The sequence below is a fragment of the Mixophyes fleayi genome, chromosome 11 (assembly GCF_038048845.1).
Source record: "Mixophyes fleayi isolate aMixFle1 chromosome 11, aMixFle1.hap1, whole genome shotgun sequence".
In the NCBI taxonomy this organism is placed as follows: Eukaryota; Metazoa; Chordata; class Amphibia; order Anura; family Limnodynastidae; genus Mixophyes; species Mixophyes fleayi.
This window is the reverse complement of record NC_134412.1, coordinates 14,456,680-14,483,862: the sequence shown is the minus strand read 5'-3', so window position 1 is coordinate 14,483,862 and position 27,183 is coordinate 14,456,680. Positions and strand designations below refer to the sequence as shown.

The 27,183-nt window shown below is 36.5% G+C and overlaps 1 protein-coding gene across 3 annotated transcripts; it reads left to right on the top strand.

Annotated features, from left to right (window-relative positions):
• The first annotated feature begins 805 nt into the window (after positions 1-805).
• On the top strand, positions 806-25,594 carry LOC142107531 (phospholipase A2 inhibitor and Ly6/PLAUR domain-containing protein-like). Of its 3 annotated transcripts, none has more exons than XR_012679973.1 (10): positions 806-963; positions 1,183-1,302; positions 5,008-5,163; positions 7,094-7,240; positions 12,077-12,161; positions 12,821-14,123; positions 15,056-15,192; positions 16,624-17,504; positions 21,754-21,835; positions 24,278-25,594. XR_012679973.1 is itself a non-coding variant. In XM_075191006.1 (5 exons), exons 1-5 carry the CDS (start codon positions 912-914, stop codon positions 24,415-24,417), a joined length of 615 nt encoding a protein of 204 aa, XP_075047107.1. In that variant the 5' UTR covers positions 817-911; the 3' UTR covers positions 24,418-25,594. The 3 variants fall into 3 exon arrangements, 1 of the variants encoding a protein (XP_075047107.1); XR_012679972.1 differs by having other exon boundaries at positions 807-963; positions 12,077-14,123; positions 16,624-16,740; positions 17,458-17,504; XM_075191006.1 differs by lacking the exons at positions 12,077-12,161; positions 12,821-14,123; positions 15,056-15,192; positions 16,624-17,504; positions 21,754-21,835 and having other exon boundaries at positions 817-963.
• Positions 25,595-27,183: the final 1,589 nt, after the last annotated feature.

Sequence of the window (27,183 nt, the reverse complement as noted above, 5' to 3'; positions counted from 1 at the left end):
CTCTTTTCAGCTTGATCGCGGCTCCACTCACTGACAGCGTCGTGACGTCACGGCCGGAAGCATGACACAACACAAATGTGGTGCCGGAACGCCATTCGGAGCGTTCAATGACAAAAAAAGCCCTGGGTATGTATGTATATATATATACATATATATATGTACATACATATATATATATATATATATATATGTACATATATATATATATATATGTATATATTTATATATATATATATATATATATATATATATATATCTATATATATATGTATATATATGTGACTCAATATCTATCTTTAAATATAAATATATATATATATTTAGATATATATATATATATATATATATATATATATATATAGATATAGATATATATATAGATATAGATATATATATATATATATATGAGTGTCAACACTTCTCCACATAAATTCTTATAAATAAACACCGCTCAAAGCTCATCATACTTTGAGTAACTACTAAAATTATACTACCCCATTAAAAAAACATATAAAAATAATGTAGATTGAATACTATTTTCTATGTAGAATATTATATAGCGTGATGTTAACCAGTACATTCAGATACATGCAAAATAGGGGAAATAAATTGCTATATTTCCCTTTAAGCAGTATTTTTATTATGGTTTGTCTCACTGCACAAAACAATGTGATACTGAGTCACTCATCATGTACACTAATATTATGCAATGTTTATGTTACTTATGAGGTTTTTTTTACTTATACGTGGCAGTGCCAACAAAACCTGTGCCACGCTCTTCATGTAAGGATTAAAGTTAAGATTAATTTGATATGTTTCGTGAGGTTACTATCTGAATGCCCTCCCCCAAATAAAAGCAGCAACTTGTGTGTTTACGGTTTGAAGACAGGAGAAACCTACTTGCTGTCAACATGATAGAATTCCTTCATACCTTCACCCTCTTCTGTGCCTTCCTCACTACAGGTCAGTTATTTGTTTTACTTGATAATATATTGTACTGCAAACATTACTGTTTCAATTGCACTGTAGTACTGGCGGCTTTTTGTAGTTGTAATTTATAGACGGCTGCTACTGTATGTCACATTCACAAATTCTGTGACTTTACTTCTGTCACTCTGTCTTTCAACAGAATACTATTTCTAGTATATTATTGACTTGTGCTATTTTATATATTTTCTTCAGGAAATTCTTTATCATGTCTGAAATGTAATATCACCAATGGTGCCTTCTGCCATGGTTACCCACACCCATGTTCACCTCAAGCAACTAGTTGCATAAAAACACTTGAATTGACCACAACTGGTGAGTTTATAGCATTTCAGTTATTTATACAGAGACATCTACTGTATAGCAGCCCTCAATTTCTGTTCTGTAAACATTGTTCCAGATGGTATAATTGGATGTTTTGTTTTTGAGATTGATGTTCTTGTCCTTGTTTTATAATTGATACAATCAGACAACTGTTAATAAGATATCAGCTCTTTTTTTAGATGAAAGTGTAACAATCCAGTGATTTCCAATAACATAAGTCACTTGACAATGTTTTTTGTATGTGTTTTAGAAAGCCTCCAATTTCCAGCCATCAAAGTGTTTCATATTATAATGGAAATTGCAGGATTTTCTTGGGTATAAAGTTTGCAAAATGTTGTCCTTACATCTTATTACTATACTGGATAATATTAACACCTCTAGAAGCATTTTAAAATTCCTACTTAGTGTCCCACACACTTGTTTTTGATTTGACCTATAGCTCACTAACAACTGAAACATGGGCTATTGACCTCTTGACCATTTTAGTATTGTAACAGCGGATAAGTACCCTTTTAAGGTAAATAAAGATAAATAAAAATAATAATTGTAATAATAATAATAATAATAATAATAATAATAATAATAATAATAATAATAATAATATTAATTGTCCTATACATTTATTAAGATCAATCAATGTCTGGAAGTCATTTGATTTTCTAGAAGGTGATTCATATGTAGAGAAATAATCACGGCCACACAGACCTGGTCTTGATTATTATTATCATAGATTTGTAATGCTCCACAGTGCTCTTCAGCACAGTGGGGAAAACAGTACATTCCTAAAACAGGGACATACATAATACAGGGACATACAAGGTAGACAAAATAAATGCAGACATGAGAACAAAGGGTATGGAGGACCCTCCTCAGTAGAGAGCTTACATTCTAAGTGGAAGAGGGCACAGCTGAAAGAAGAGGAGCAAGTGTGGCTTAGAGTGGAGATTGGGACAGTTGTGAAGGGCATTAGTGTGAATAGTGTAATCGAGGATAAGGTCACCTCTAAAAAAGAGATGGGGTTTCAAAGAGCATCTAAAGATTTGAAGGCTGTGGGAAAATCTGATTGAGCGTAGTAGGGAAGTGGGGAGCAGCACAGGAGAAATCTTGTAGGCGGGAGTGAGAAGTTGATTTAAGAGGTCGGGAGGGAGAGCATTTATCATAAGTTATATTAAAGATTTATTTAGGGCAAAGTGCTTTCTTATAACCAATGTATCTGCATCAAGGAGAGAAAGAAGAAAAAATAGAAAAGAATGGTTATTTACATTTGGTGTACACTTTGGAAAAAAATATCACAAACTGTGAAAACATTCCAAAATTTTACTGAATTCTTTAAAAGGGAAAATATGGTAACTCCTGGTTAAGTTCAAATATTAAAATCATTGAATACGTACAACAAATGTGAGTTAAAAGGAAGAATGATTGTTATCAGCAATTATTAACCCTCTATCAGGGATATTAATCATAGAAGGTTTTTCTTGGACTGAAGTGATAGAAGCTATATAACTTGAGAAATGACGTGTATTTGAAAATGCAGATGGCCAGAATAAGCTTATGTGATATACAATAAATTCTAACTCCCGTTTATATGAAATTACCAGGGATCGTGTTGCAAAATGTAGGTCCCCTTATTGGTAATACACGGCAGTATGTGTAGACCCATATTAATTATATATATATATATATATATATATATATATATATATGTTTTTGGGTAAATTGAGATTGCAACTACTTCTCTCAAAAGGGTGATAGATGTAGGTATGTTGATCTGCTGATCTCCCTGGGGAGATTTATATGCAGAGGCGAATGTAATACCTCCCTAGGAAGATTTATATGCAATAATGAATATAATATCTCTCTAGGGAGATCTATATGCAATAACAAATGTAATATCTTTCTAGGGAGATCTATATGCAATAACAAATGTAATATCTTTCTAGGGAGAGCTAGATGCAATAGATCTGTAAGCAATAATGAATATAATATCTCCCTTTGGAAATCTATTTACAATAACGAATGTCATATCTCACTAGGGAGATCTAGATGGAATAACTAATGGACATATATATCACTTAATTTGGAATACCTTCTAAGATTAATATCCCTGATAGAGGATTAATAATCACTGACAACAGTCATTCTTTCTTTTAACTCACATTTCTTTTACCTATTCATTAATTTTAAGCATATTTTCCCTTTGAAAGAATTCAATAAAATCTCAGTATCTGAAGTGTGCACCAAATATCAATAACCTTTCTTTTGTCTTCTTCTTTCTTTCCTTTTCTAGTAGGTGCAAAGTCCTTGAGTAAGTCATGAGATCTCTTAATTAGTTAAAGAGGGAGTTGACAGGTTAAATATACCATAAATACTACTGTCAGTGCATTCTAATATAGCACACTGTTTGACACTACCTTTTGTTATTGATTTTAGGCCATTTATATGACGGGAGTAGAATAATAAGCAGTTAAATGTGTATCTTGATGTCCATACAGTGCAAATATAGAAGGCGGCATCTTTATCATTATTCAGTGTTTTTGCTAAATAATCTGCATGACTCCATCTTTACTATTGATATTTACTTTATAAATTAGTTAGTTCACAGGTCACCGGAAATGAACAATATAGTTTATGTGGTACATGAGCTGTAGAGATAAAAACTTATTTGGTAATAAAATACTAAACAATACAGAATAAATCTTGTTGTGCTACAGTGATAACCAAAAGTCAAACTGTGATTTGTGAATAAAACAATAAATATCCATACAGTAAGGCTTTCATATTAACCTGTTAAATACCTAAAATAAACCAAGGAAAGACAAAAAAACGCCAAACATAGTGTAGAAAGCATATGATTAATTTATAACAGATTATAGTGGAACTCGTGGCCACATACAAAAGAAAGATCAAAGAGGAGCTTTACTAACTAGGAAGTGATGGTTCAGAGTTGAGTTGTCTTCTTCAATTGGAAAGGTAATCAGCTCAAAAGATAAGTCTTAATTAGCAATAATATATATATGAGGTTGGAGAATTAGTATATGGGCTTTAAGTCCCCCTGAGGACATTTTTGATAAGGTGAAACGCGTAGGGTCCTATACAGAGCTATCTAGGATACTAACTGGACCACAGTGACATCTTCTGGTCATAGTTACCTTGGATTAAAGCACATTTCAGGAAGCTATATAATTTTTGCTTTAATTGAATGTGAAAATGTAAAAGCTCTATTAAAATGTTTGGTTTTACTACACAATATAGCGATTTTACCCAGTTCTCTTTGTCTGTATTTTTGGAAACTCCACACAAAATAAAAAGATCTGATTTGGATGGACAGAGTAAAACAAGACAAACTGTAATATTTACACATTTTGTGCACACTGCATACATAATTGCAAGTGGAGGTGCTAATATGGATTGTATACTGCACTAATAGGCATCCTCTCTGTATATTATTTTCAGATTATTATGCTTGCTGACAAACAAGTAGCTTCAGAGGAGGCTTCTAGCCTTAATTCCATGAAGAGAGAACTCTACAGTACATTTTAATTCAACAATAAAATTATTTTGTTATTTTTAAATCATCTTTTTGGGGCTGGAGGTTATCAATGAAAACTGCATATCATTTTTGTATAGTTTTGTATAGTTTTCAAGCTCTTAAAGGATGTATAGTTTATGTTGACCTTCTTCAACTTTTTAATGTAGGCGATGAGATGTACAGAACCTTTACGCGTGACTGTAATGAAAAAGAGGATGTGTGTAATCTAGACTATATGATGTATAGTGGAAGAGGGAATAAGCAGTCACGTATTATCACCCACTGCTGCAACACGGATAACTGCAATAACTGCAGGATGAGGGGTAGGTGTTCGTTTATACAGCTCTATGTAAATCTTCTGTGTAACTGCCATTAGTTTAGTGGAAAAAAACTGCATATATCTAATGTCACTGGTCAAAGTGGAAAATTAGAAGCTGCGGTATGGATAATGTAAGTGAATGGAAATTGATAGTGTTACAATCAAAGCAGTAGAGGAAGTGGTGGTATGGGAACTTTTTACCCCAAGGACTATACACAGGACACGCAGTCACTCCCTAAGGTTAGAGGAGAGGAAGTTTCACAACCAGCAAAGGAAGGGGTTCTTTACAGTAAGAGCAGTCAAGATATGGAATTCACTGCCAGGATAGGTTGTGATGGCAGAGTCAATAGATATGTTTAAGAAAGGGTTAGACAAATTTTTAGTGGAAAAGTATACCCAGGGATACGACCGTTAATTAAAATTAAGGATAGTAGTGGATACAGGGAAAAAATAATACTGCAATATTGGGTCTGGAGGGATTTTTCCTGATTGAAACAGATTGGTGGTTGCTTAATCTGGAACAATTTCAAATATAAGCGAGGGATTGCAGGAGATCCAAAATAGGGTGAACTTGATGGACTGGTGTCTTCTTTCAACCTCATCAACTAGGTTACTATGTTACTATGGCATACCACGGTATACAAGCCCACTTTGTCCACTGTATAATATTTTAATGTAGTTGGCTACTAAACGATGGAAACTAGGACCATGTTATCTTAAAACGTTGACTGTTTATTCCTCAAAAAGGCAATGTTTTGAAATGTTTGCAAAGGAAAGTCATGAAGATACATGTCGTACAGAATTAGCAATGCACAAACTTGTGTGCAAAACTCTTAATTGTCAACAGTACTTTCCATTGATGTCATTTTCATATTTCATATTATATAATTTCATTAATGTTCTGACTGTGGAGATTCATCCATTGAAAATTTTTCACTCAACCACTGAATATATTTCCACACTCTGGGCAATCAACTCCTAAGTAACACATATAGTTTTTAAAAATATGCTTGCCATTTTCTGGCATTGTCCTATAAATAACTTATACATCTACTTGTTGTATTTGACATTGGTCAGTCTGAGAATAGGATATATCAAGTTATAGATCCCAGAATGTGATTGGACATGAACTGGAGAAGATGACATGATATTGTCCAATCACATGCAATGCTTTGCCGCCCTATCCAGCCATTGATAAATATTATAGGGTCTATAACATGGGTAGGCAACCTGCGGCTCTCTAGGGGTTGTGAAACTACACGTCCCAGCATGCTTTGCCAGTAGATAACTAGCAGACAGCTGGCAAGGCATGCTGGGATTTGTAGTTTCACAACACCTCAAGAGTCGCAGGTTGCCTACCCCAGGTCTATAAAATGCAGTACCGGTAATTTGCATCAAGAATTGGTAGAAACAACCTTTAATGGATACATGACACATTTCAATTTGTGCAGTATACATAAGATCTAATGGGGCATAGTTTGTAAATCTCAATTGTTTGTTAAATGGCCAGTGGAATAATAAAAGGCGTAAGCATATCCACCTGCTGGCCACAAAGGGTTTTGCAAAAGCCATGTTTTCCCCACAATATTCCGAGCAGAGAACAGACTAAGAGGTAGCAGATACAATGACTTGAGTTTGTTTATAGATTGTGCAGAAGACTAATATAAAATTACGCTCATCAAATATTTCCCTGATCTATGCACAAATAAGCAAACATTATTTTTTAACGTACAAGCCCTTTAAGCTCCCAGCCAGCAAAGTCTGAAATTGTAGAAATAGTGAAACATTATGATTATTTGAAGTTAAGCAATTCCATCAAAATACACGTTCAGAAAGTTTTACTTTGCAAATTGAATCATTTATTTCTCAATCTAGAATAAAAAAAAATCAACAATCTTTAATTAACATTTCTTTATTTAAATTTTATTTTCCAGTCCCCCCTTATAATGAAACTCTAAATAATTTACTCTGCCCAGTGTGCTACAAGCGTGATTCTTATGATTGCACATCCAAAGGCTACATAGCTTGCAGAGGAGAAGAAAAAGAATGTATTGACTTTGCAGCAACATTATCTAAAAAAGGTACTGGCGCAAAAACTGTAATAAAAACCAAAAGACCAATAGATAATAATGGCACACGTGGCTACGTCATGAGGCCAACCCTCTGTGATAATACAGAATATATTGATTGATAATGTCCTAAACCATCAGTTTTTTCAAGTCCAACACAATAGGTCATACTTGATCGCTCTCTGGATGGGAGAAATGTAAAGTGGGCAAGTAAGCAAAAGATTGGGTGTTACCAGATGCTTAAAAAACAGTCTGGATACACTTTGGCCCCACCTCCTTTGCCCACTATGGGGTACTGGATCACTTTAGTAAAAAGGATAGGCTTTTACAACTATATTCCTACGTTAGGAATATATGGTTGTATCCTATGTGCGCACTGTGATAGCAACAAGGCCACATACATTGCACATTGATACCCCAATTGCCAGCTATATATTGCACAGATATAAATTCAAGTACTAATCATTTATTGAACAGAAAAAACAACACCATTCCTAGTCTTATATTCACATTCTCTATTTTAGTTTATCCGTGTTTCACAAAATTAATCTATTAAATTAGCACCAGTTAAATGATCTTTCAGTTTAGAGCGTGAATGATATACTGCATGTATTGCACTGCACACCATAAACTCAGCTATATAATATAGCCATCAACATTTTACATATGCATATTATTCGAGCAAAACTTCTATACCTAACATGCATGGGTTGGTGAAAAAAATATGTACTTATTGCAACAATGAGATGAATACTTGCTGCTAAAAATTCTTTCTTTCTTTTTATATTTAGTATGGTAAAAATGTAAATAGTTAATCCACAAAGTATGACAAATGAAATACCATGTACACCAAGCCCTTCATATATATCCATATTGACTCACATAGCCCCATATAGTCAATGTGCATCAAAATAGTCTTAGTTGCCATAAGATATATAGACATTAAGCCCCTCATGACAGTAAATTACCCATATAACTTCATAAGCCCCATATTAAATGTAGGCATGAGTCTATAGGATTTAGCCTAAAAAGTACCTATCCTCTTCCACAATGGCCCTAATAGTACAGGTGAGGTCCCCAGGAGAAGCGGTGGCATTGTAGCTGCTTGAGTCCACCTTCAACCTTGTTTGCCTTCTGCCTATCTCTGTCTTCCTCCTGTGTCTTGCTCTCTCCTCTGCCCTTGCTCCAGGCTTATATAAGAACAAAGTGGGAGAAGCGTGGGAATGCAAAGAGTAGGACAATGAATGCACAGGATGGAGTACAGTCACCAAATTAGGAAAAAAAAAAGGTAACCAAGGTTTGAAGTGTGATGAAGTTAGGTCATGTAGGAACATTTGACTTGACAGGAGAAATAATGGTTAGAGAGAAGCCCCATTGTCATATACTACACCAGTGATGGCTAACCTGTGACACTCCAGGTGTTGTGAAACTACAAGTCCCAGCATGCTTTGCCAGTAGATAACTAGCTGGTAGCTGGCAAAGCATGCTGGGGCTTGTAGTTTCACAACAGCTGGAGTGTCACAGGTTAGCCATCACTGTACTACACAGAGATGTCCAAATTGCCATTTATGTATTTCTAGCTATACACAGTGCAGAGATCAACCTAATTGCAAGTCATATACAGAGGTTTACACTACACCAATTATATTGCACAGAGATCCCCAAATACCTGTATACTTATATTACCTATACCTATATATTTCACAGAGGATTACAACCCCCCACCCCTAATTGCAGGCCATACATTTCACAGAGGTAGAGTTATTCTTTAACCAGTCAAAATAGGGACACAGGGCTTGAATTCTTCCAGGAATATTAATTCCACTACCATCCTCCCAGCACTTACTTGTGTAGTGGTCTCATATCGGCGGCTCCACACAATCTAGGGCATTTCCAGTTAGTAAAGGTGCTGACCGAGCCCTGCTTTTGAAGGTCCTGTAGATATTACTTTCTATGAATAGGATTGTGCTCACAGCAATGAATAAGCCAGGTACTGTGAATTGGTAAAAGTGTGTACAGCCATCATCTCTGCTGTCACCTGAGTGTCCTGTGTACAGAGATCAGGGGAATTACTTTCCATATTACAGGAATCCTTTCATTACAGAAATTTCATATCGGACATAATCTCTGAAATATGGACTGTCCCGAGAAAATATCCCTGTATTATTCTGCTAGGGAAAATGTAATAGAAACTATTCACACTCATAACTTTTTTATATTGTTTGCGAACATATATTTTTCAGAAATATAGCTCATGTTATGAGATAGAAAGGTAATATACAGATTCACAGTGCTTGTCTGCCAGTTATCTATCAGCAGAAGAATACACAGATGGGTACGTACACTGGCGCTACCGTCTTAGCGCCAGTGTACGTACCCATCTGTGTATACTGTGTATTTATTTTTGAGTTTTTGGTGGAAGCTCTGGGGTGGGTACACGGCTGCACACCTTAGTGAAGCGCCCTTAAGGTCTGTTCTATTATACTTATCAGCAGAAGAAGAGTAGTGGCCTGATTGGTCTCCTTTGATCAGGATGCTATTTGCTCTGCTCCGGTTTAAATATGTGTGTGTGTGTGTGTGTCGCTAAATGGTGAGAGGATAAATTCTACAGGACCAATTAAATGTCTACAGGCAATGCTACAGTAGGGGGTAAATGTATGAACCTCCGGATTCTTCAACTCCGGCGAGTTCAGCGTCTTCAGCGCTTAAATTTAAAGCGGCGCTGCCTTGTAAAGGGAAGTCTCCCTTTACAAGGCAGCGCCGCTTTAAATTTAAGCGCTGAAGACGCTGAACTCGCCGGAGTTGAAGAATCCGGAGGTTCATACATTTACCCCCAGGTGGTTAAAATGGCTCAAATGGGAAGTAGATAATTACAGGAGTGGATAATGTTACAGGGGGAATCAATGGCTACAGGGGTGGTGGATAAAGCAGGTTGGGTATGCAACAGTGAACATGTCGACAGTCACAATGTCTACACCATAAGGCTGACAGTTAAAAGGTACATATACAGAATAACAACATGTTAATTAGGGTGAAACAGATACAAGGTAGACATGTAAAATGTCTACAGGTTTTAAAGTCAACAGTCAAAATGTTGACATAAAGCAGTAGATTTAAAACAGCAATGCAATACACGGGGAAAAAACGCCATTGCCCCAGACTCAAAACTTTATTAAAATTTGTGCTGCAGCCTAGGCTGGTACTAGGAAAATTGGGTGAGGGGACAAAAAGCGTGGGCCCCCCCTCAATTTTACTACTACCACCAGCCTACTATAGCAGGGAAACCCGCCCACTTGTGTTCAAGCCGTGGGAAATCGCCATGTTATACATAGGACCAGTGCCGCTGAGAGCTCACTTTTACGGCAGAGCTCTAAGGAGCTAGTTTTGTGGCTTCTAGCAGGGTTTCTTACTTTGCAAAGAATCCATGAATGTATTACAGATGAAGACCGTGGATGTAGGTGAGCAATAAAGAGGGTAAATGAATGTTGTGTAGGGGTGTTTTTATTTCAATTAAAATAATTTTTACAATTATGTGTGTGCTTTATTTAAAGTTTTCCTTGGTGCACTACAGGTCCAAGTGGCCCTGGGTGCCAGGGCATGCTGGCACTTGTGGTTCTCCAAGCATGCCCTGGCACCCAGGGCATGCTTGGGGAACAATGGGTATTCTGTTGCTTGTAGACACTTAATGGCAGCCTGGCCATGCTGGAACCAGTAGTGTACCAGGAATAAAAAAAATATTTTCTGTAAAATCTCAATTATTTGCCCACTGCCCAGGGGTGTGGGAAGAGCAGTTGTTGCTCTCAGCTTGGGGCTGGGTACACCTAGGGGATGGGGGTTCTTCATTTTATTTTGCAGACCCAATTCCCTAGGGAATCTAGCGCCATGCTGGCCAGTCTTGGGGTTGCTTGGCACTAAGGCAGGGGGACCACACGCTGCAGGTGTCCCTGTTATAGTGCCACCAGCAAAGACTGGCAAAGCCTAGTGCAGGTAATAGTAAAATTGGGGGACCATACTTTCTGTCCTCTGATTTAGCTAGTACATGTCTAGGCTGGCAGCACTAGGGATGGTTAAGCTGTTTGGGGGGTGGGGATGAAGTTTTTCTACATTTACTTTGGTTTCTTTTCCCTGTATTGCATTGTTGTTTTAAATCTACTGATGTAAGTTGACATTCTGACTGTTGACTTTACACCTGTAAACATTTTACATGTCTACTTTTTAACTCTGTTGTAATTATGACTGTCGACCTTATGGTATAGACATTGTGAATGTTGACATGTTAACTATCAACATTCCAACTACATCCCAATAAAACTACAAGGTGTTCAATGGCTAGCTGGGTTGGATAATACCATAGAGGGGATAATACTACACAGGGGAGTCTACACTGGGGGCAGCTATTAGGAAGGGATATATAATATTTACAGGAGGAAATATATGATTACAGGGGTGTCATTAAGGGTGGTATATAATGATTCAGGAGGGAATAAATGATTACAAGGTTATAATGCTATAGAGTGATATGTGATTACAGAAAGGAGGAATGTTGAAGAGGGAAGAATGATGAATTTGGCAGAATGGTGAAGGGGGATAATGAAGGAAGAAGATCTATAGGGAGGATGAAGGAGTTGATAGAGGCATAAGGATGAGAAAGGAAGGAAAGAGCTTGAGGGGGGCGAGAATAATAAATATTGGGGAAATTGATAATTATGAGGGAAAAGAGGATGGAAAGAGAGTGATGCATAATTGGACTAAAATCAAAGAATACTGATTTCAGGGACATTATTTAGCAACAATATATAACATATAGCTTTTGGTCTTCTGCAATGTGATTGGGAATACGTTTTCTAGGTCAATGTCAGCGGCAATGTTCTCTTGAAACACAATTACAACTCCAAGAAGTGTTGCTGTGATTTAGTCACTTGTCATTATTCGGGTAAAGCTCTACAATAAAATCACATGAAAATAAATCACAACAAAAATCATTGCAAATTATGAAAATTCAAATCATTAACCAGCACTTTTCAGTCCAAAGATCCATCTCACCTGGTTCTTCTATAATTAGTCCTCTATTGGGTCACACAGAGACCAAGGAAAGGAAAATTTAATTTCAAAACATCTGCTCTTAAAATTCAGTAAGAGGAACACAGTAGAGATAATCCTATAATCTATATTATAAATAATGCTTTTAATGGCCACCATACCATCCAAAGTGATAATTTAAGAGAATGCTTTATGAATAATAAAAATTTATAAATTAATAAATTAATCAATCAAAGTGAACTAAAACATGAGAGTTCATTTCAAAGTGTCATCATTAAAGGTAAACTGATTTATACAGTAAATCTATAAATTATAAATTGTAAAAAAATAAAATCAATAGTTAATCCCTAGATATTGTGGTAGTTTGATCAATTTCTTTGATTGTGATGTAAGAATCCACCTTTTTTCTCTCTTTAATAACTTCCCATTTTGGTTATGGTACATGATATTGACAAAGAAGAATCTCTATTATGATTTTGCATGATTCTTTAAATCGCGCATTAATTATTGTCACATATTGAGTGGATAGTTGTGAACCTGCTGTGTTGCTAGCAATAATAGGTGGATCTTCTGAAGAGCTGAGTCTAATGGTTGACTGGTCGTCACCAAGGATGTCTGCACGGATGGGACATACACGGTAATCCATACATAAGTTGTAGTCTAACCTACAACTGCTGAAATCCGGTAGATTGGAAAACTGAGGAATGATAAGGTATATATAGTTGCAAACAAGCCAGAGGTCAGAATAGAGAACACTGGCACTTGGCACATGTACGATCAAAGATGAAACGCGTCAGTTGGAGGACTCAGCAAAGAATGTGAGAGTCTACTACCTCTTGGTAAATACCGGAATCTATTGTTGCCACCCCTTTGTTCTACCGGGACAGCTGATCAAGTGAACAAACTCAGTATAACGTGGCCACCGTTTGCTGTAAGACTCTGAGAAGCCAGGAGGGAGCACAAGGAACCAAATGAGTTATTGAGTTGAACTAACAAGATGTCCACATGTGTTGATCTGCTGTTATACTAACCAGGACCTGTTTTGGACAATATATATTTTTGAGACTTTCTCCCCCATTTACTGGTAATTCTTGGGGTTGTTATTTATATCTAACGGAGAGTAAGCACTCTCCAAGCTAGATCTCATCTGGGTGTAGAACTGCTCCAATTGTTCACAGACAGGCCCTGTATCTCTGGTCTAAGTACAATATGATGAATTCCGCTGCTCCTATGCCGTAAAATTGTATATAATGCATAGTAAGACTAATATGTTAATGTGTCTTTAAAATTTTTGAGTGATATATGCATTTCTTGTTGTATCAATAAGATTTTTTAGAAATTGATTATCTAATTTCTGCTTCTGCCATAGTTGCAATTAGTTATGTATGATAAATATATTACCTTGCACTGTGCTGATCTATAGTATATTTTCACAATTGTAAGAAAAAGTAGAAGTAGATAAAGAAACGTCAAAAAACATGTAAGTACTAAGGGACAAATACTTGGGAGTGCAGATACTGTTCATAGTGTAAAAGACCATTTTAAAATACATAGACTACTGTCAATGCAAATTATGTGTTCACATAAGTCCATAAATAAGACCATAAATGTTATATTTATATAGACATGTATTATATTCCTAAAAAAGCAGGTAACTGTACAATTGGTTAAAATCATCTTTCTGAAGAAACCATCAGACTGGACGGAGAAACACGTCAAGAAAAAATAGTTTTTCCTTCTGATTAATTATGACTTGTGGAAAGTTACATGAGATTCTACAGATATGGAAGCTGTACAACTCAAAAGCTGAATCGGAAGAGATTAATAAAAGTCGTATAAAGACTCTACAATAGTGGTGAGATATTATAATACCAAAACTGATCATTGCTTAACTATCAAGCTAATTATTCCTGTGCGACTGTTCCAGAGCCAGAGACTTTAACATACCACACTAACAATATAACTTACCGCTTTCCCCCTAATAAAGAGCCAAAATTTTTGTGGCCGTGAATATGATCTCAGATTAATCCTGTGTTTGTTTACAAGTTTGCTTTAAATAGATAGATAGATAGATAGATAGATAGATAGATAGATAGATAGATAGATAGATAAATAGATAGATATTATATACAAGTTAACCTGTGCATGATACTCATGCATTCTAGTCAAATCAAGCTACTTAAGGTGTTAAAAAGGTTCTTGTCATGCATTTGGGCCATAGCCCAGGCCTCAACCACCAACCCCTCCCAACTGTCACTTCTCCTTCAAGAAATATATATATATATTTTTAAAATCTTTATAAACACTTTTAACAATTAACAAATTAAATTAACAAATTAAAAACATCTTAGTATACCAAATTTCAGCCCTTTCTGAATTTTTTTCCCCACACACACTAAGAATTTAATAGGTCAGTGTATATCTCTGCCCAGCAGGTTGCGCTGCAGCTCGGTTTTATTTTTTCCACACACACACAGACAGACAGACTAACACACGCCACTAGACATTTATATATTAGATACACTTATGCACTTTTTAATAAATTATTTTCATTCATACTAGATTGTGTAGAGTTTGAATTTTTGCATATGCATCTTTAGGGCTGCAATTCTTTTCTTTTCTTTCTACGCAATATCTGTAGAGGTTGTAGCACCTCTTCTTTTGGTCAGCAGCTGTTTGTGCATTATTAAATTAGTTTAATTAATTACTAAGCTCTTGAGTTTTAATTTCACATTGCAAAATAATTCAGGGCATTTGTAAATCCGACAATGTTATTGTTTTTAACAGGAAAGTAGAAACCTTTGCCTACAATTTGCCTCTCATCAGAGCCACATAGACCTTGTCGTTTCTTGGCTTCAGAAGGCAAGGGCTGACAAAGTGGTCTTTGGTTCCACAGTGCGTACAGGTCAAGAGACTATGTAAAGGTATGTTCCACTTTGGAGACATTAGTACAATCTCTTTTCATAGCTCTTCTGAAGATGGAATTAGTGCTTCCAGGAAATTAAGAGTCAACCAAGGAGTAATTTGCTGCTCTTTAAAGTGTTGCTTGAAGCAAATATCCATTTTGTTCCAGACATTGATTATTTCCTTAATTGAAAATGGAAATTCGGGGCCTGTTAATTTAAACCTCATTTTGCTTGAGTCCTTGCTAGAAGGCGACCACCATGGCTGTGTTGTCCTGACTGAGCTCTATGGTCAAGGTACATAATTTGACATACTGTCTCACGGACTTTGAAGAAATGTAACAAAAGAAGAAGAATTCCACCCAGGATCTTTAAATAACTTTGGAAAATCAACAATGGTGAGGCTCAGGCTAGAGCCTTTTTAGAAACAAGGCAATTGATATAGGCTACATAGACTCATTTAAACTTGTTCTACTAAAGTTCTCATGCTGCGTTTCTAATTGGAAAAATACACTGATTTAGGAGACCCCTGCAAGCTTGAAGATCACCATTGTATTGAAGTGGCGAATGAGAATATGTAGATAAAAATGGGCTATGTAGATCCAAGGAAAGCAGTTGTAGGCACTAATTTGCACTTAACACTGTTTCTAAAAACTATAAATGTCTGAAGTTAACCCAAGGAATTAGACACATTCTATAGAAACAGAATAAATAAATAGTCGGAGCAGGACATGGAATGTCAGCAGCATCATACCGAACATAAAGTTGCGTACCCTCTGTCCCGCTAACAATTATTGCTGGCTCACCTGAGCCATGGATTCTAAGGGGGAGATTCAATTCAACACATTGTGCCTCCAAAATGTCAATGGAGACACATTTACGCCGATGTTATGGCAGGAATCTGCGCTCAATTTTTCTTGTACCTCTTATAGGAGTGCAGAAAAATGAGTGGAGATTCCTACCATAATAACTGGCAATGTGCTCAGCCAGACCTCACGGTGATGTCAGTGGGGCACATCGCCAGCACTTGAATTTCCCCCTAAAGGGTGACTGGCCCAGGGCATAGTTTAATATAAATCCTTGATCATCTCTTGAGCCATTGTAATCCAATCTGGGACCTCTTATATGGTCTCTCACAGTTTACTTAACTAATTTAATCATAATATAATCAAATATTTTTCCAACCAATTCATTTACATCTGATTGGTTGACCGGTCCCCACCGTCCAGATAGCTGAGAAGATAAGGGAACAATCTTTGACCTTTCCCTTACTACTCTCTGAATAGCTTTCAATAGACCATAGCTCGAATGAGAGTCTATATAAGTGTAATATGCACATCATTTCATGCCATACTAGCTTCCAGAGATAATTGAGGGTTTTTATTTCTGTTTATTCTTTACTCCCCTAGAATAAGGTTCAAAAAAAGAAGATTATATGTTTTATATTTATAGATCAGATTTCATCAAAACAAGAGAGGAACAATGGCTTCAATCAAGATACACTATGGATTACGTCTGATAAAAGCTGAGGACCAGGTCCTCCATTGACTATCTATAGAATAGTGATAAGTAAATATATTATAAATGATTTAACCATGTTGACTTTCTGTATTTTTTTATTACTTATTTACTGCTTATTTTTACTACTTAATTACTGTAAATGTATCCCCCAATGACATGGGGGCAAAACCATAGAGGTGCCCCTCACATAATACTTGAGAAATCGGGCTGCTAGTACTAGGCTGGAAAACTGTATTCTCTTACGTTCCCCACTAATGCTACTTGTAGCATATCCAAAAAGAGAAAAAAATGGGCAATTGCTACAAATGAAGAGCAATCATGTTAAAAAATAATAATACAGATCCAACAGGAGTCAAATAATAACTCTTCCAGTTTGACCATAAAGCAAACAATATTGAAGAAAACAAATTAACAGCAATTCGACTTTGGACATTTAGATGAGATGATAAAATTAATATAACCCCTGCCGGCGATAAGTTTCGCAGAGTTTATCTTGTGCTTTTTATGACAAAGACTATTTAACAAGGCGGTACATGTACATCAGCAATCTGATTCTGCTATCACCATCACAATCATTTAATTAATTGAAATCAATTAGGCATGATGTACTCAGTTCTCTTTCAGGCCAAACATTTAAAATAAAAAGTGAACACAGTAAATATTTTTTTACAGCACCTCTACAACTATTAATATTTTGCTGCCAGCCCCACAGTGCACAGTTTTTTTTGTGAAAAGCCCTTCTGAGGTAAAATTTTTACCCCACAGGAACTTGGGGCTCAACTTTGGTTGGACAGCTGAGAGAGCAGATAAAGGTAGGAAAATGTGCCTCTCCACTCATTTACATATTTACAGCAGAAGGGAAGTAGTGAGGATCAATCTCTACAATGTAAGACTCATCTGATGGTGTCCTGCAGTGTTTAATGGCAACCACACAGAACACCATAGACATAGAAAAATAAAAGACATACTAGTAGGTTAATTGGCTGCTATTAAATTGATCTTAGTCTCTCTCGATCTGTGTGTGTATGTTAGGGAACTTAGACTGTAAGCTCCAATGGGGCAGGGACTGATGTGAGTTCTCTGTACAGTGCTGCGGAATTAGTGGCGTTATATAAATAACTGATGAGCATGATTATGGATATGTTGGTCCTTGTAGTTCCGCAAGCATCAGTGTGCACAAACAACCAATGGCTGTCAGGACTTGCCGGAACATGTAGCTCCACAATTCAGCACAGGACTAAGTGGCTATAAAGGGGGGGCACTCACTTATTGTTTGCGATTCCCATAGCTGAGAGGTTCCAATCCCATGTTGAACTGGCTGGGACTTTTCACACTATGACAGGGAGACCCCATGTTGTCACTAGTTAATGTTTTAGCAGTGGGACCTCATACTTGTTGTTCCCCTGTTTAAGGGGTAATCAGCCCCAGGCTGCAACACTGGCTACAAATTTGAGGGAGAGGAGGCACTGTTTACTTTTAATATATTTTACAGTGTAAAGATAGGTCATCCATACTTATTAAGTTGATGATGATTACCGGTATATCTTTGCTCTGGCCGAATCCTTACGCTGGATATTATTTTGCATGTATCTTAAGGAATGTGGGGCTCAAAATACACAAGTAAAATGCAAGTGCTCTGATGAGTTTTTGCGTTTATGTTCAGCCCTCATCTTTATGTTTAAAGGTAAATGAGACCCTATTTGCATAGGTGCATATTATTACTTCTTTCTTTCTGCTACTGATTCCTCTCCCTATGCAACCAAGCATCTGACTTGCCTTCCTCATTGCTTAGTTGCATTGCTTACCTGCCTTTAAGTCACCTGAAATAGTGACACCTAGATCCCTTTTCTACTCAGTAGTTTCCATTATAGTGCCATTAATATTATATTTGGCCTTTGGGTTTTTGAGACCCAATTGCATGAATTTGCTTTTTTTTTTGGCATTAAACTGTAATTGCCACTCTCTAGACTATTCCTCTAGTCTACCTAGATCATCAATAATTTGTTTACCCCTCCTGGTGTGTCTACCCTGTTGCATATCTTTGTGTCATCTGCAAAAAGGCATACTTCCCCTTCAATACCATTTGCAATGTCTCCAATAAAGATAATAAAAAGCACTGGTCCAAGTATAGATCCTTGGAGTACTCCACTGGTAACCTTTCCCTCCTGTGAATGCACTCCATTTACTATAACTCTCTGTTTTCTATCCTGCAACCAAGATCTTATCCATTCCACCATCTTTGAATCCAATCCCAGGTTTTCAAGTTTATTTAACAGTCTGCAATGTGGGACAGTGTCAAAAGCCTTACTAAAGTCTAGATAAGCTATATCTACAGCCCCTCCTTGATCTCCTACTTTAGTCACTCAGTCAAAAAAGTCAATAAGATTTGTTTGACATGATCTCCCCCCAATAAATCCATGCTGTTTGGGATCCTGAAAGTTACTGGATTTGAGAAATTCTGCAACTCTTTCTTTTAAGTGTATTTCCACTAATTTTTATTTTACTGGTGTAAGGCTCACTGGTCTGTAGTTGCTCGCCTCTTCTTTGCTTCCACTTTTGTGCAATTGGAATACATACATTCACTCTTTTTCAGTCCTCTGGAATTACTCCTGTTGCTAGTGACTGATTGAATAATTCTGTTAATGGTGTTACCAGCATCCATTTAAGCTCTTTTATTATCCTTGGATGTATCCCCTCTGGCCCCATTGATTTATCCACTTTCAGTTTTGAGAGCTCTGTTAGGACCTTCTCCTCTGTAAATGTACTTGTATCTACCTCATTTTTATGAGTATACTTGTAACTTAAATGTGGTCCCTTCCCCTCTCTTTCAGTAGTGAACACTGAGCAAAAAGAATTATTAAGATGATCTGCTATTACCTTGTCTACCTCAACAAGACTCTCACTATCGGTCTTTAGTCTTATTATTCCTCCTTGTGTTTTTCTTCTTTCACCTATATTCTTATGTTGGCTAAAAGATCATCTGTGAAAACTGCAAGCTTATGTTTTTCCCCCACCTGTATCCCTGAAATGTCAGGATTAGCACAGAATGCTCTGACCAGCACTTCCATAAATAATATAAAAATAAAAGGGCACATGGGGTTCTATTGGTGATAGTGAAGAGGTCAAAGAGGATGTTGTTGATTCTTATTTTCTCACCATTTTTCCCATACAAGGATATAACTTTTAGACAGGCAGGAAGGGCCCAAGGCCAGATGTCCTAATTCTATTTTAATGAATTGCCAATCGATTCTATAAAATTTATTTTTTTGGTGGAGAGAATCTTAGTTGGCATGGTGGACAATGAGGCTAGATGTATCTGGTTAATGACTTTAGTGGTGTTGGTTGTCCATGACCTTACGACCTAGGACAAACCTTAGCATATAATTTAATATCAAAATTTAACAGCAATATTGGTTTATAGCTTGAGCATACAGTTTGGCCCCTTTCCTCCTTGGGAATTACTGAAATGTGTGCTTCAAAAGCTTGGGGAAAACAATTCTGGGTCTTCTGAGATCTCATTTAGAGCTTGAAGGAGAATAGGTGGGATCAGCTTTTTAAAAGTCTTATAATTTGAAATTGAGAAGCCATCAGGGACAATACTTTTCCAAGTAGGTGTGGAGTCTATTACTGCTTCAATCTTCACAATGGTAAAAGGCTGATCTAAGTGCAATCTCTTTTCATCCGTAAGCAACCAGATAGTATATGTTGTTCAGGTAAGGATCTAGCCTCCTGCTGGGATTGCCCAATACTTATGTCTACACTTGCAGTATGATATTTTAATCCTATCACCCAGAAGTGTATTTAAAGCATCCATTGCCTCCTGTAGTATGACCATGGTGGCTTTGCTGAGCATGTTGAGTTTCTAAGGTTTTGGTCTTTGACAGAAGATCTACTTTCTGCTTTTCTCTCTGTCTTTGGTCAAAGATCTAAGCTGAATAACTTTCTCTCTCTTGACACTTAAAAAGGATAAACAGGACACAAAAGAGAATGGTCAAATGGCAAGCTGGGTCAGAAGACAGTAGAGGTATACAAAGTCATAAACAGGCCAAGAGTTCAAGAGCAGGCAGAAATCCAATAGTAAGGTCAAGGAAACAAAGCCAAGGTCAAGCACAGTGATTCCAGCAGCAGAAGATATGCCAATATATATATATAGGATAAAGATACAGGAACTGGCCTAGTTATATCTAACATCAGTAAGGCAATAATGGCAATGAGTACATTTATGTAGGTCCTGGTCAATCAGCTGCTGGGTAGAAATGATGTGAGTAGAAAGTGTGACTGATCAGCTGCTAGGTAGAACTCATATGAGTAGAGAGTGCTGACTGCTCAGCTGCTAGGTAATCAACAGTGATGAGTCTAGGAAGAGCTAGTAATCAGCTGCAATGTGGAATCCTCATTAGCACCTCAGAAATCAGGGTAAGTAAGGTTGCTCAGCAACAGACAGGCAAAAACTCTGATATTCAGCAAAATCTGGAATGGTTTTCTGAGCCAACAGAGCAGCAAAACAAAACATAACACAAAACAGCAAAATCATAACATAATTTCAGCTGAGAACAAATATTTTCTCCAGGTATAAGGAGAGATTAGAAGCCTGGGGATTAATTTCTGATAATAAGGTATTAATTATCACTAACAAATTGGCATAATTTTCAAACTGAGCAAAATACAGGCACAGTGCAATATAATGGGCTATTTCTTACACTTTTGCTCATTAATTGCTATCTATTTTCAACATAAGGCAGCAGACACAGAATATCACAAAATTAAAGTTACAACATTTGAAATATTGCCACTGAACCAAGTCTATAGTTCTCAAACCTTCAATGTATATCAGTCGGATGAAGCTCCAACCAAATAATGTTTTTTCTTACTGTGACAATAGTTATCTATGAAATATTTATTTCTCATAATGGCTAATTAGTTTCTGCCACAAAAGAGATTTAGAGAGTCTCAACAACACTGACAGTATAGTCTAATAGCTGTCAGGTAACAACAGCTGCTTCAAAGGGCTTCCTTCAGGACTGTGAACCAGAAATGTTACGAACTGTGCTTCATTCTTAGGCTAACAGACATTGGAGAACTATTCAGAATAAGACATCAAACAAAAGTGTCCACTTTTTCACCAGTTTGAAGCCATGGTATGGTGAGTTGACTACAAGCATACGGTTGTTTTTTTAAACTAGCAACATCATAAAGTATCCACAATTATAAGGGATTTGAGATCTCCAGGGCTTTCATCAAAACTCCAAATTCCCTTCATCTATTAATTTTAGAGATGCCAACACCTGTAATGTCTGGAAGGGGCTATAAGGGTTGTGGTTTCACCAAATCTCTTGCAGCCTTAAAAATTCATTCTCTCCTCTGGAAAAAAATACATTTATAGAAGGACACCCCTGGGAGCATCAAGTGATAAAGATGTAGGTCGAGGCAGCTGGTGAATACAGTCAATTAAAAGATACAGTTCAGAAGCCATCAAGATGAGTCCTTGACAAAACAAATTCACTTGATATTCTAGATCAGCTGTGAGAATTGTTTCAGATACACCTCTTATTCTAATGTTGTTTCTACAAAGCTTGCCTTAAAGGTCTGCAATTTTGTCTTGTAATGTAGATATAGCACCTCTCGATCTTCATGAGCTTTAATTAAGTCATTGTGTCATTCCACTTATTATACTGGGTTCCAGTGCTTTGCAATGGACCATGGGACTATAGCAGCTTGTCAATATTATTTAAGTCATTTGTTGTGTGATTTTACTACTGCGACTACTAATAGCATAGGACTAAAAATGACAAGATGCTCTTTTTAGCTACCCTGGTTTGTGGTTGATAAGACAGGACTTCCATAGAACCCAACACCCACTACACAACAGACCCTGTTTATTTAACATGGGCTGGCTACCTTGATTTTAGGGTGACCCCCAAAATGGGACCTCCTCCAATCACACATGGAGTCCATTCAATCATTGCACCAACTGTTTTTTTTCTACCCCTAAATATAACCAGTCCCAACACATACAGTGGCAGAGATGGCTAGAGTAAAAGGTATCCACGAAGGATTGCAACTGTACTATCTAGGGTCTCTGGATAAGATCCCCGCTCAATACATAACTAACCACACAAAATAATAAAATGCTCTCTACCCACTTTGTTTTAAAACACTTTCTTTTTTGCTTTAATCTCTTTTTCTTCAACTTTTCTTTCTTCATGTTTTCTCTTTTGTTTCTTTCTATTTTCTGTTATCTTCTTTGTCATTGCAGTGCATAATGAAAGAATTTCAGAGGAGAGTTTATTATATAGATTCCCCTCTGAGCTCTGATTGGGTAAACGCAGGTTTGGCCATACCACTAGGTGAGCTAAGAAGGTCCCCAACATTTAGGGGATGCCTAAACACTTAATGAGTGACATAATGCCACTCAATCTGGGCTTTTATTTTCCTTGCAGCGCCCCACACTAAGTATGGGGCGCCACCTGGGGATACAAATTAAAAACCAACCTTGGTGGCTGACAATGGGGAAGTGGGGATGTGTTTAATTAGGCGAATGTTTTGTTTTATAGCAGGAGGGCAATGATGTGAGTGTGTGTGGTCATACGATCAAACACATCACCTACCTCTTGTTGGTCCCAGACTATCACTGTCATGTAGGAGCAGTAAGAACCAGATGACCACATACCCACACAAACTGGCACTTTCCTTTGCCCACCTGTTCTACAAGGTGAGGTGAGGAAGAAAAAATTTAGAGACCCACTGGTGAAATCCAAATTGAAAGAGAGTCATCACTCACCAGATTAGTATATGTGCCAATTTTATTACATCTAATGAAACAATCAGGTGATCAATGTTTCAGTTTCTATTGAGACCTTTGTCAAGATAACAAACATTTAACATCAATGCTGTTTGGACAATGACCATATTTAAAGGTATTTAGGCATAATGCTTTTTTATAACAGTGATGTCTTTTGTACATGCCCCCTGCCTTGACAGAGTGCAATGGGACACTATGTTATATTTTTTACTTTTGTTACATTGATACACTTTAGTCTCACATGCAAATTAATTAATTATCACTTGCTGGAGAATAATCAAACTTATATCTTGACCTTTTTGATCATGGCGACTTCTGAAGGCATTAAGGTACATTGTACTCTTTTGCTATTATTTTCTTTAAATGTAATATTGTCTACTTAAAATATTTGGGGCCTGATTCATTAAGGATCTTAACTTGAGAAACTTCCTATTTCAGTCTCCTGGACAAAACCATGTTACAATGCAAGGGGTGCTCAAAAGTTTTAGGTTAGTTTAGTCCATTATCTCTTATATGCATCTGCATCACCTTGTGGTATGTATAGTGTAAATAGGGTGTAAATTAATTTTGCTGTGTGGTGTGGTTGGAGTATAGTAGGGGAATTCCAGACCGAACAACAGTAGATTTCGTCAATCACTTAAAACCAAATTTCGCTAGAGAAACTTGCAACATTCTGCAGCCAAATGCAGAACTCAATGAATATTCTCCTGAACAGTGTTTTATCGAAAGTGTAATTTTAATTGATCTTAGCTCACAAACTGACCTCTGTTTTTTTACCCGCAGGTATTCCTGCATCTAAATCTTCTCTTATGGGATGCAGCACTCCAGGAATTTGTTCTCTGGGACCAAACATTGTACCAGCAACCGAATTAACAGATAAAAAACGCTTTTCATGTTTCAAAGCCTATCCAATTACCCACTGAGCAAAGTTCCTAATTATTTTTCCAGTAGCAAGAATTGTAACCTTTATTCCAAATATGTAAAAGAATTTTAGAGGTATTATGGTCATGAAATTAAAATATGTAAAATAATCCCATATTTGTGGAAAGACCACATTGATCCTGACCTAGGGCCTGATTCATTCAGGATCTTAACTTGTGAAACTTCTTATTTCAGTCTCCTGGACAAAACCATGTTACAATGCAAGGGGTGCAAATTAGTATTCTGTTTTGCACATAAGTTAAATACTGGCTATTTTTTCATGTAGCACACAAATACTTGATAGCTTATTTGTACACTAAAATTTAAAGTAGATATTTGTGTGCTACATGAAAAAACAGTCAGTATTTAACTGATGTGCAAAGCAGAAAACTAATTTGCACCCCTTGCATTGTAACATGGTTTTGTCCAGGAGACTGAAATAAGAAGTTTCTCAAGCTAAGGTCCTTAATGAATCAGGCCCGTAGTTTGCAAAGAGCGTAGAAGCAGCACTTTTCTGCATAACTGTATTTTGTATATTAATAACTCATTATTGGGACTGATTCATTAAGGAAAGCAAAGCAACAAAAATGAATAACTTTGAACCTTGGCAAAACCATGTTGTGTTGGAAGGGGAGGTAAATTTAAAATGTGAGGACCAATTTATAAATGGGGTAGGGCATGTCCTAGATCAACTTTTAATGTCAGTGCAAAAATAAAGCTATCAAGTATTTGTGTGCTATATGAAAAAACAACCATTATTTTCCTTAGGTGCCAAATAATAAACTCATTTGCACCTCTTACATTAAAATATGGTTTTGCTAAGGTTCAAAGTTACTAATTGTTTGCTTTACTTTCCTTAATGAATCAGGCCCATTATCTTTAAATATGAGTTGAAATGGTGCTGAGTTATCTTCATTTATTGATTTTATAAAGCTATGTTGTAGTGAGGGTTAAAACCACTGAAGGCTAAGGCATCGTGGAGGTGGACGTGGCACAGACATAATTGCCATGGAGGTGGGCAAAAAGGGTAAATCTGTGTCTGAGAATAATACATGTAAGAGTTTACATGGTATAAACAGATGTATATTGTGTTGTCCCACAGTGATCATGTATATCAATCTAAACCCAAAACAGTAAGCAACTCTGAAATCAAGATAAAAATAAATTCCTTTTGGGATACACTTGTCTGCATCTGTAGTTTTTTTCAAAGGCCTAAAAATAAAACTGAAGATACTGCAAAATAATAATATGAAAAATGTTTCCCTCCACAGATTAAAAACTGATTAATTTACATTAAAACTTATTTATGGGAATGCTGGGGCAAAATAGATGTAACATCCCCCCCAATGCACACACTCACCAAACATTAACCCTTTTTTATATTTATACAGAAAATTATGAATACAAATTATTTGCATTTGCATCACAACAGTGGTCAAAGTGGACATTTAGAAGTGGCGGTATTAAAAATGTAATAGGAATGTAAGTGAATGGAATTTGATAGTTTTACAATGAAGACAGTAGGAGAGATGGCGGCGTGGCATACCACCGTATACACCACTCCATCACAGACAAATAACAATCTATTTCTTGAGGTTTGACATGAAAGGGAACAATTTCTTAATTTGTACAATGCACACTTGTAATGTGTTATCCAAACCAATTGAATGTTGTGCTGTTAGATGATGGTGTTCATTTATCCAGCGAACTATAAAAAATATTAGCAATGCCATTAGTTGATAAATCTATTGGAGACATAGATTTTGACATATGATACCTCTAGTGTATAATTTTGATCGTTCACATAAACACACTGGGCCTGATTCATTAAGGAAAGTTAAGTAAAAAAAATTGAGTAAGTAGTCTCCTGGACAAAACCATGTTACAATGCAAGGGGTGCAAACTAGTTTTCTGTTTTGCACATAAGTTAAATACTGTCTGTTTTTCATGTAGCACATGAATCAATAAATAATTAATAAATCAATAATTAATAAAATCAATAAATTGCAATGTCCATTGCAACTATATGGTGAATCTAGTTTATAGATGTAGCAGATGACGATTGTTGTTTGTAGTTCTGACATCTTGTTCAATGCTTGTTTACAGCCTCATTGGACTGTGAATTCCATCACTTAATAAGGAACCCATAAATATATTTACCCCAGCAAATACATTCCCCTAGACTGACTTGCAAGATACAGTGTGACTTATTTACAATAGTAGACCCGTGTGAGCAAAGTGGTCAGCTGATCATTGCATTACCTATAGAGTAAATAGAAATAATACTGAAACTTTTTAAGCACTCCTATAAATAGTTTGTTGCCCAGCACAAGACAGTTAAGTGTCATCCACATCCCCAAATAAATGTTTCAATATATAATGTTGATAGCTATGGTGCTTCTATAAATATAATGTGGGAGTAACTAGTTATTCACAGATAGATTTTTAGAATCACCGTAGCTATAAAAATTTTATATTAAAAAATACCTGTACAGTGGAGAATACTTGATAGTTTAGAGTAGAGATAAACGGTTCAGATTTGGTGAAATTCGACAAGATCCAACGTAGCGGAACTGAGATTTACCAAGTCATGACTCGGTTTTGCGCGACAATTTCGGATCTCAAAATGAGTCAAAACGTAATTTCCGGGAAAGTTGTTTTGCAAAACTCACAATATATATAGTCCTCCCAAATTTTCTCAAGTGCCATTTTATAACAGACAGCATGTAGGGAGGAAGTTAGTTGGAGTGCTCTGCTCTGAAAATAGT

What these genes read in the sequence shown, in the direction of transcription:
- LOC142107531 (XM_075191006.1), top strand. Translation starts at nt 912, where the DNA reads ATGATAGAATTCCTTCATACCTTCACCCTCTTCTGTGCCTTCCTCACT. An exon ending in CTGTGCCTTCCTCACTACAG is followed by an intron (nt 964 to 1,182) that starts GTCAGTTATTTG and finishes TATTTTCTTCAG; the next exon opens with GAAATTCTTTATCATGTCTG. An exon ending in AGCAACATTATCTAAAAAAG is followed by an intron (nt 7,241 to 24,277) that starts GTACTGGCGCAA and finishes TTTTACCCGCAG; the next exon opens with GTATTCCTGCATCTAAATCT.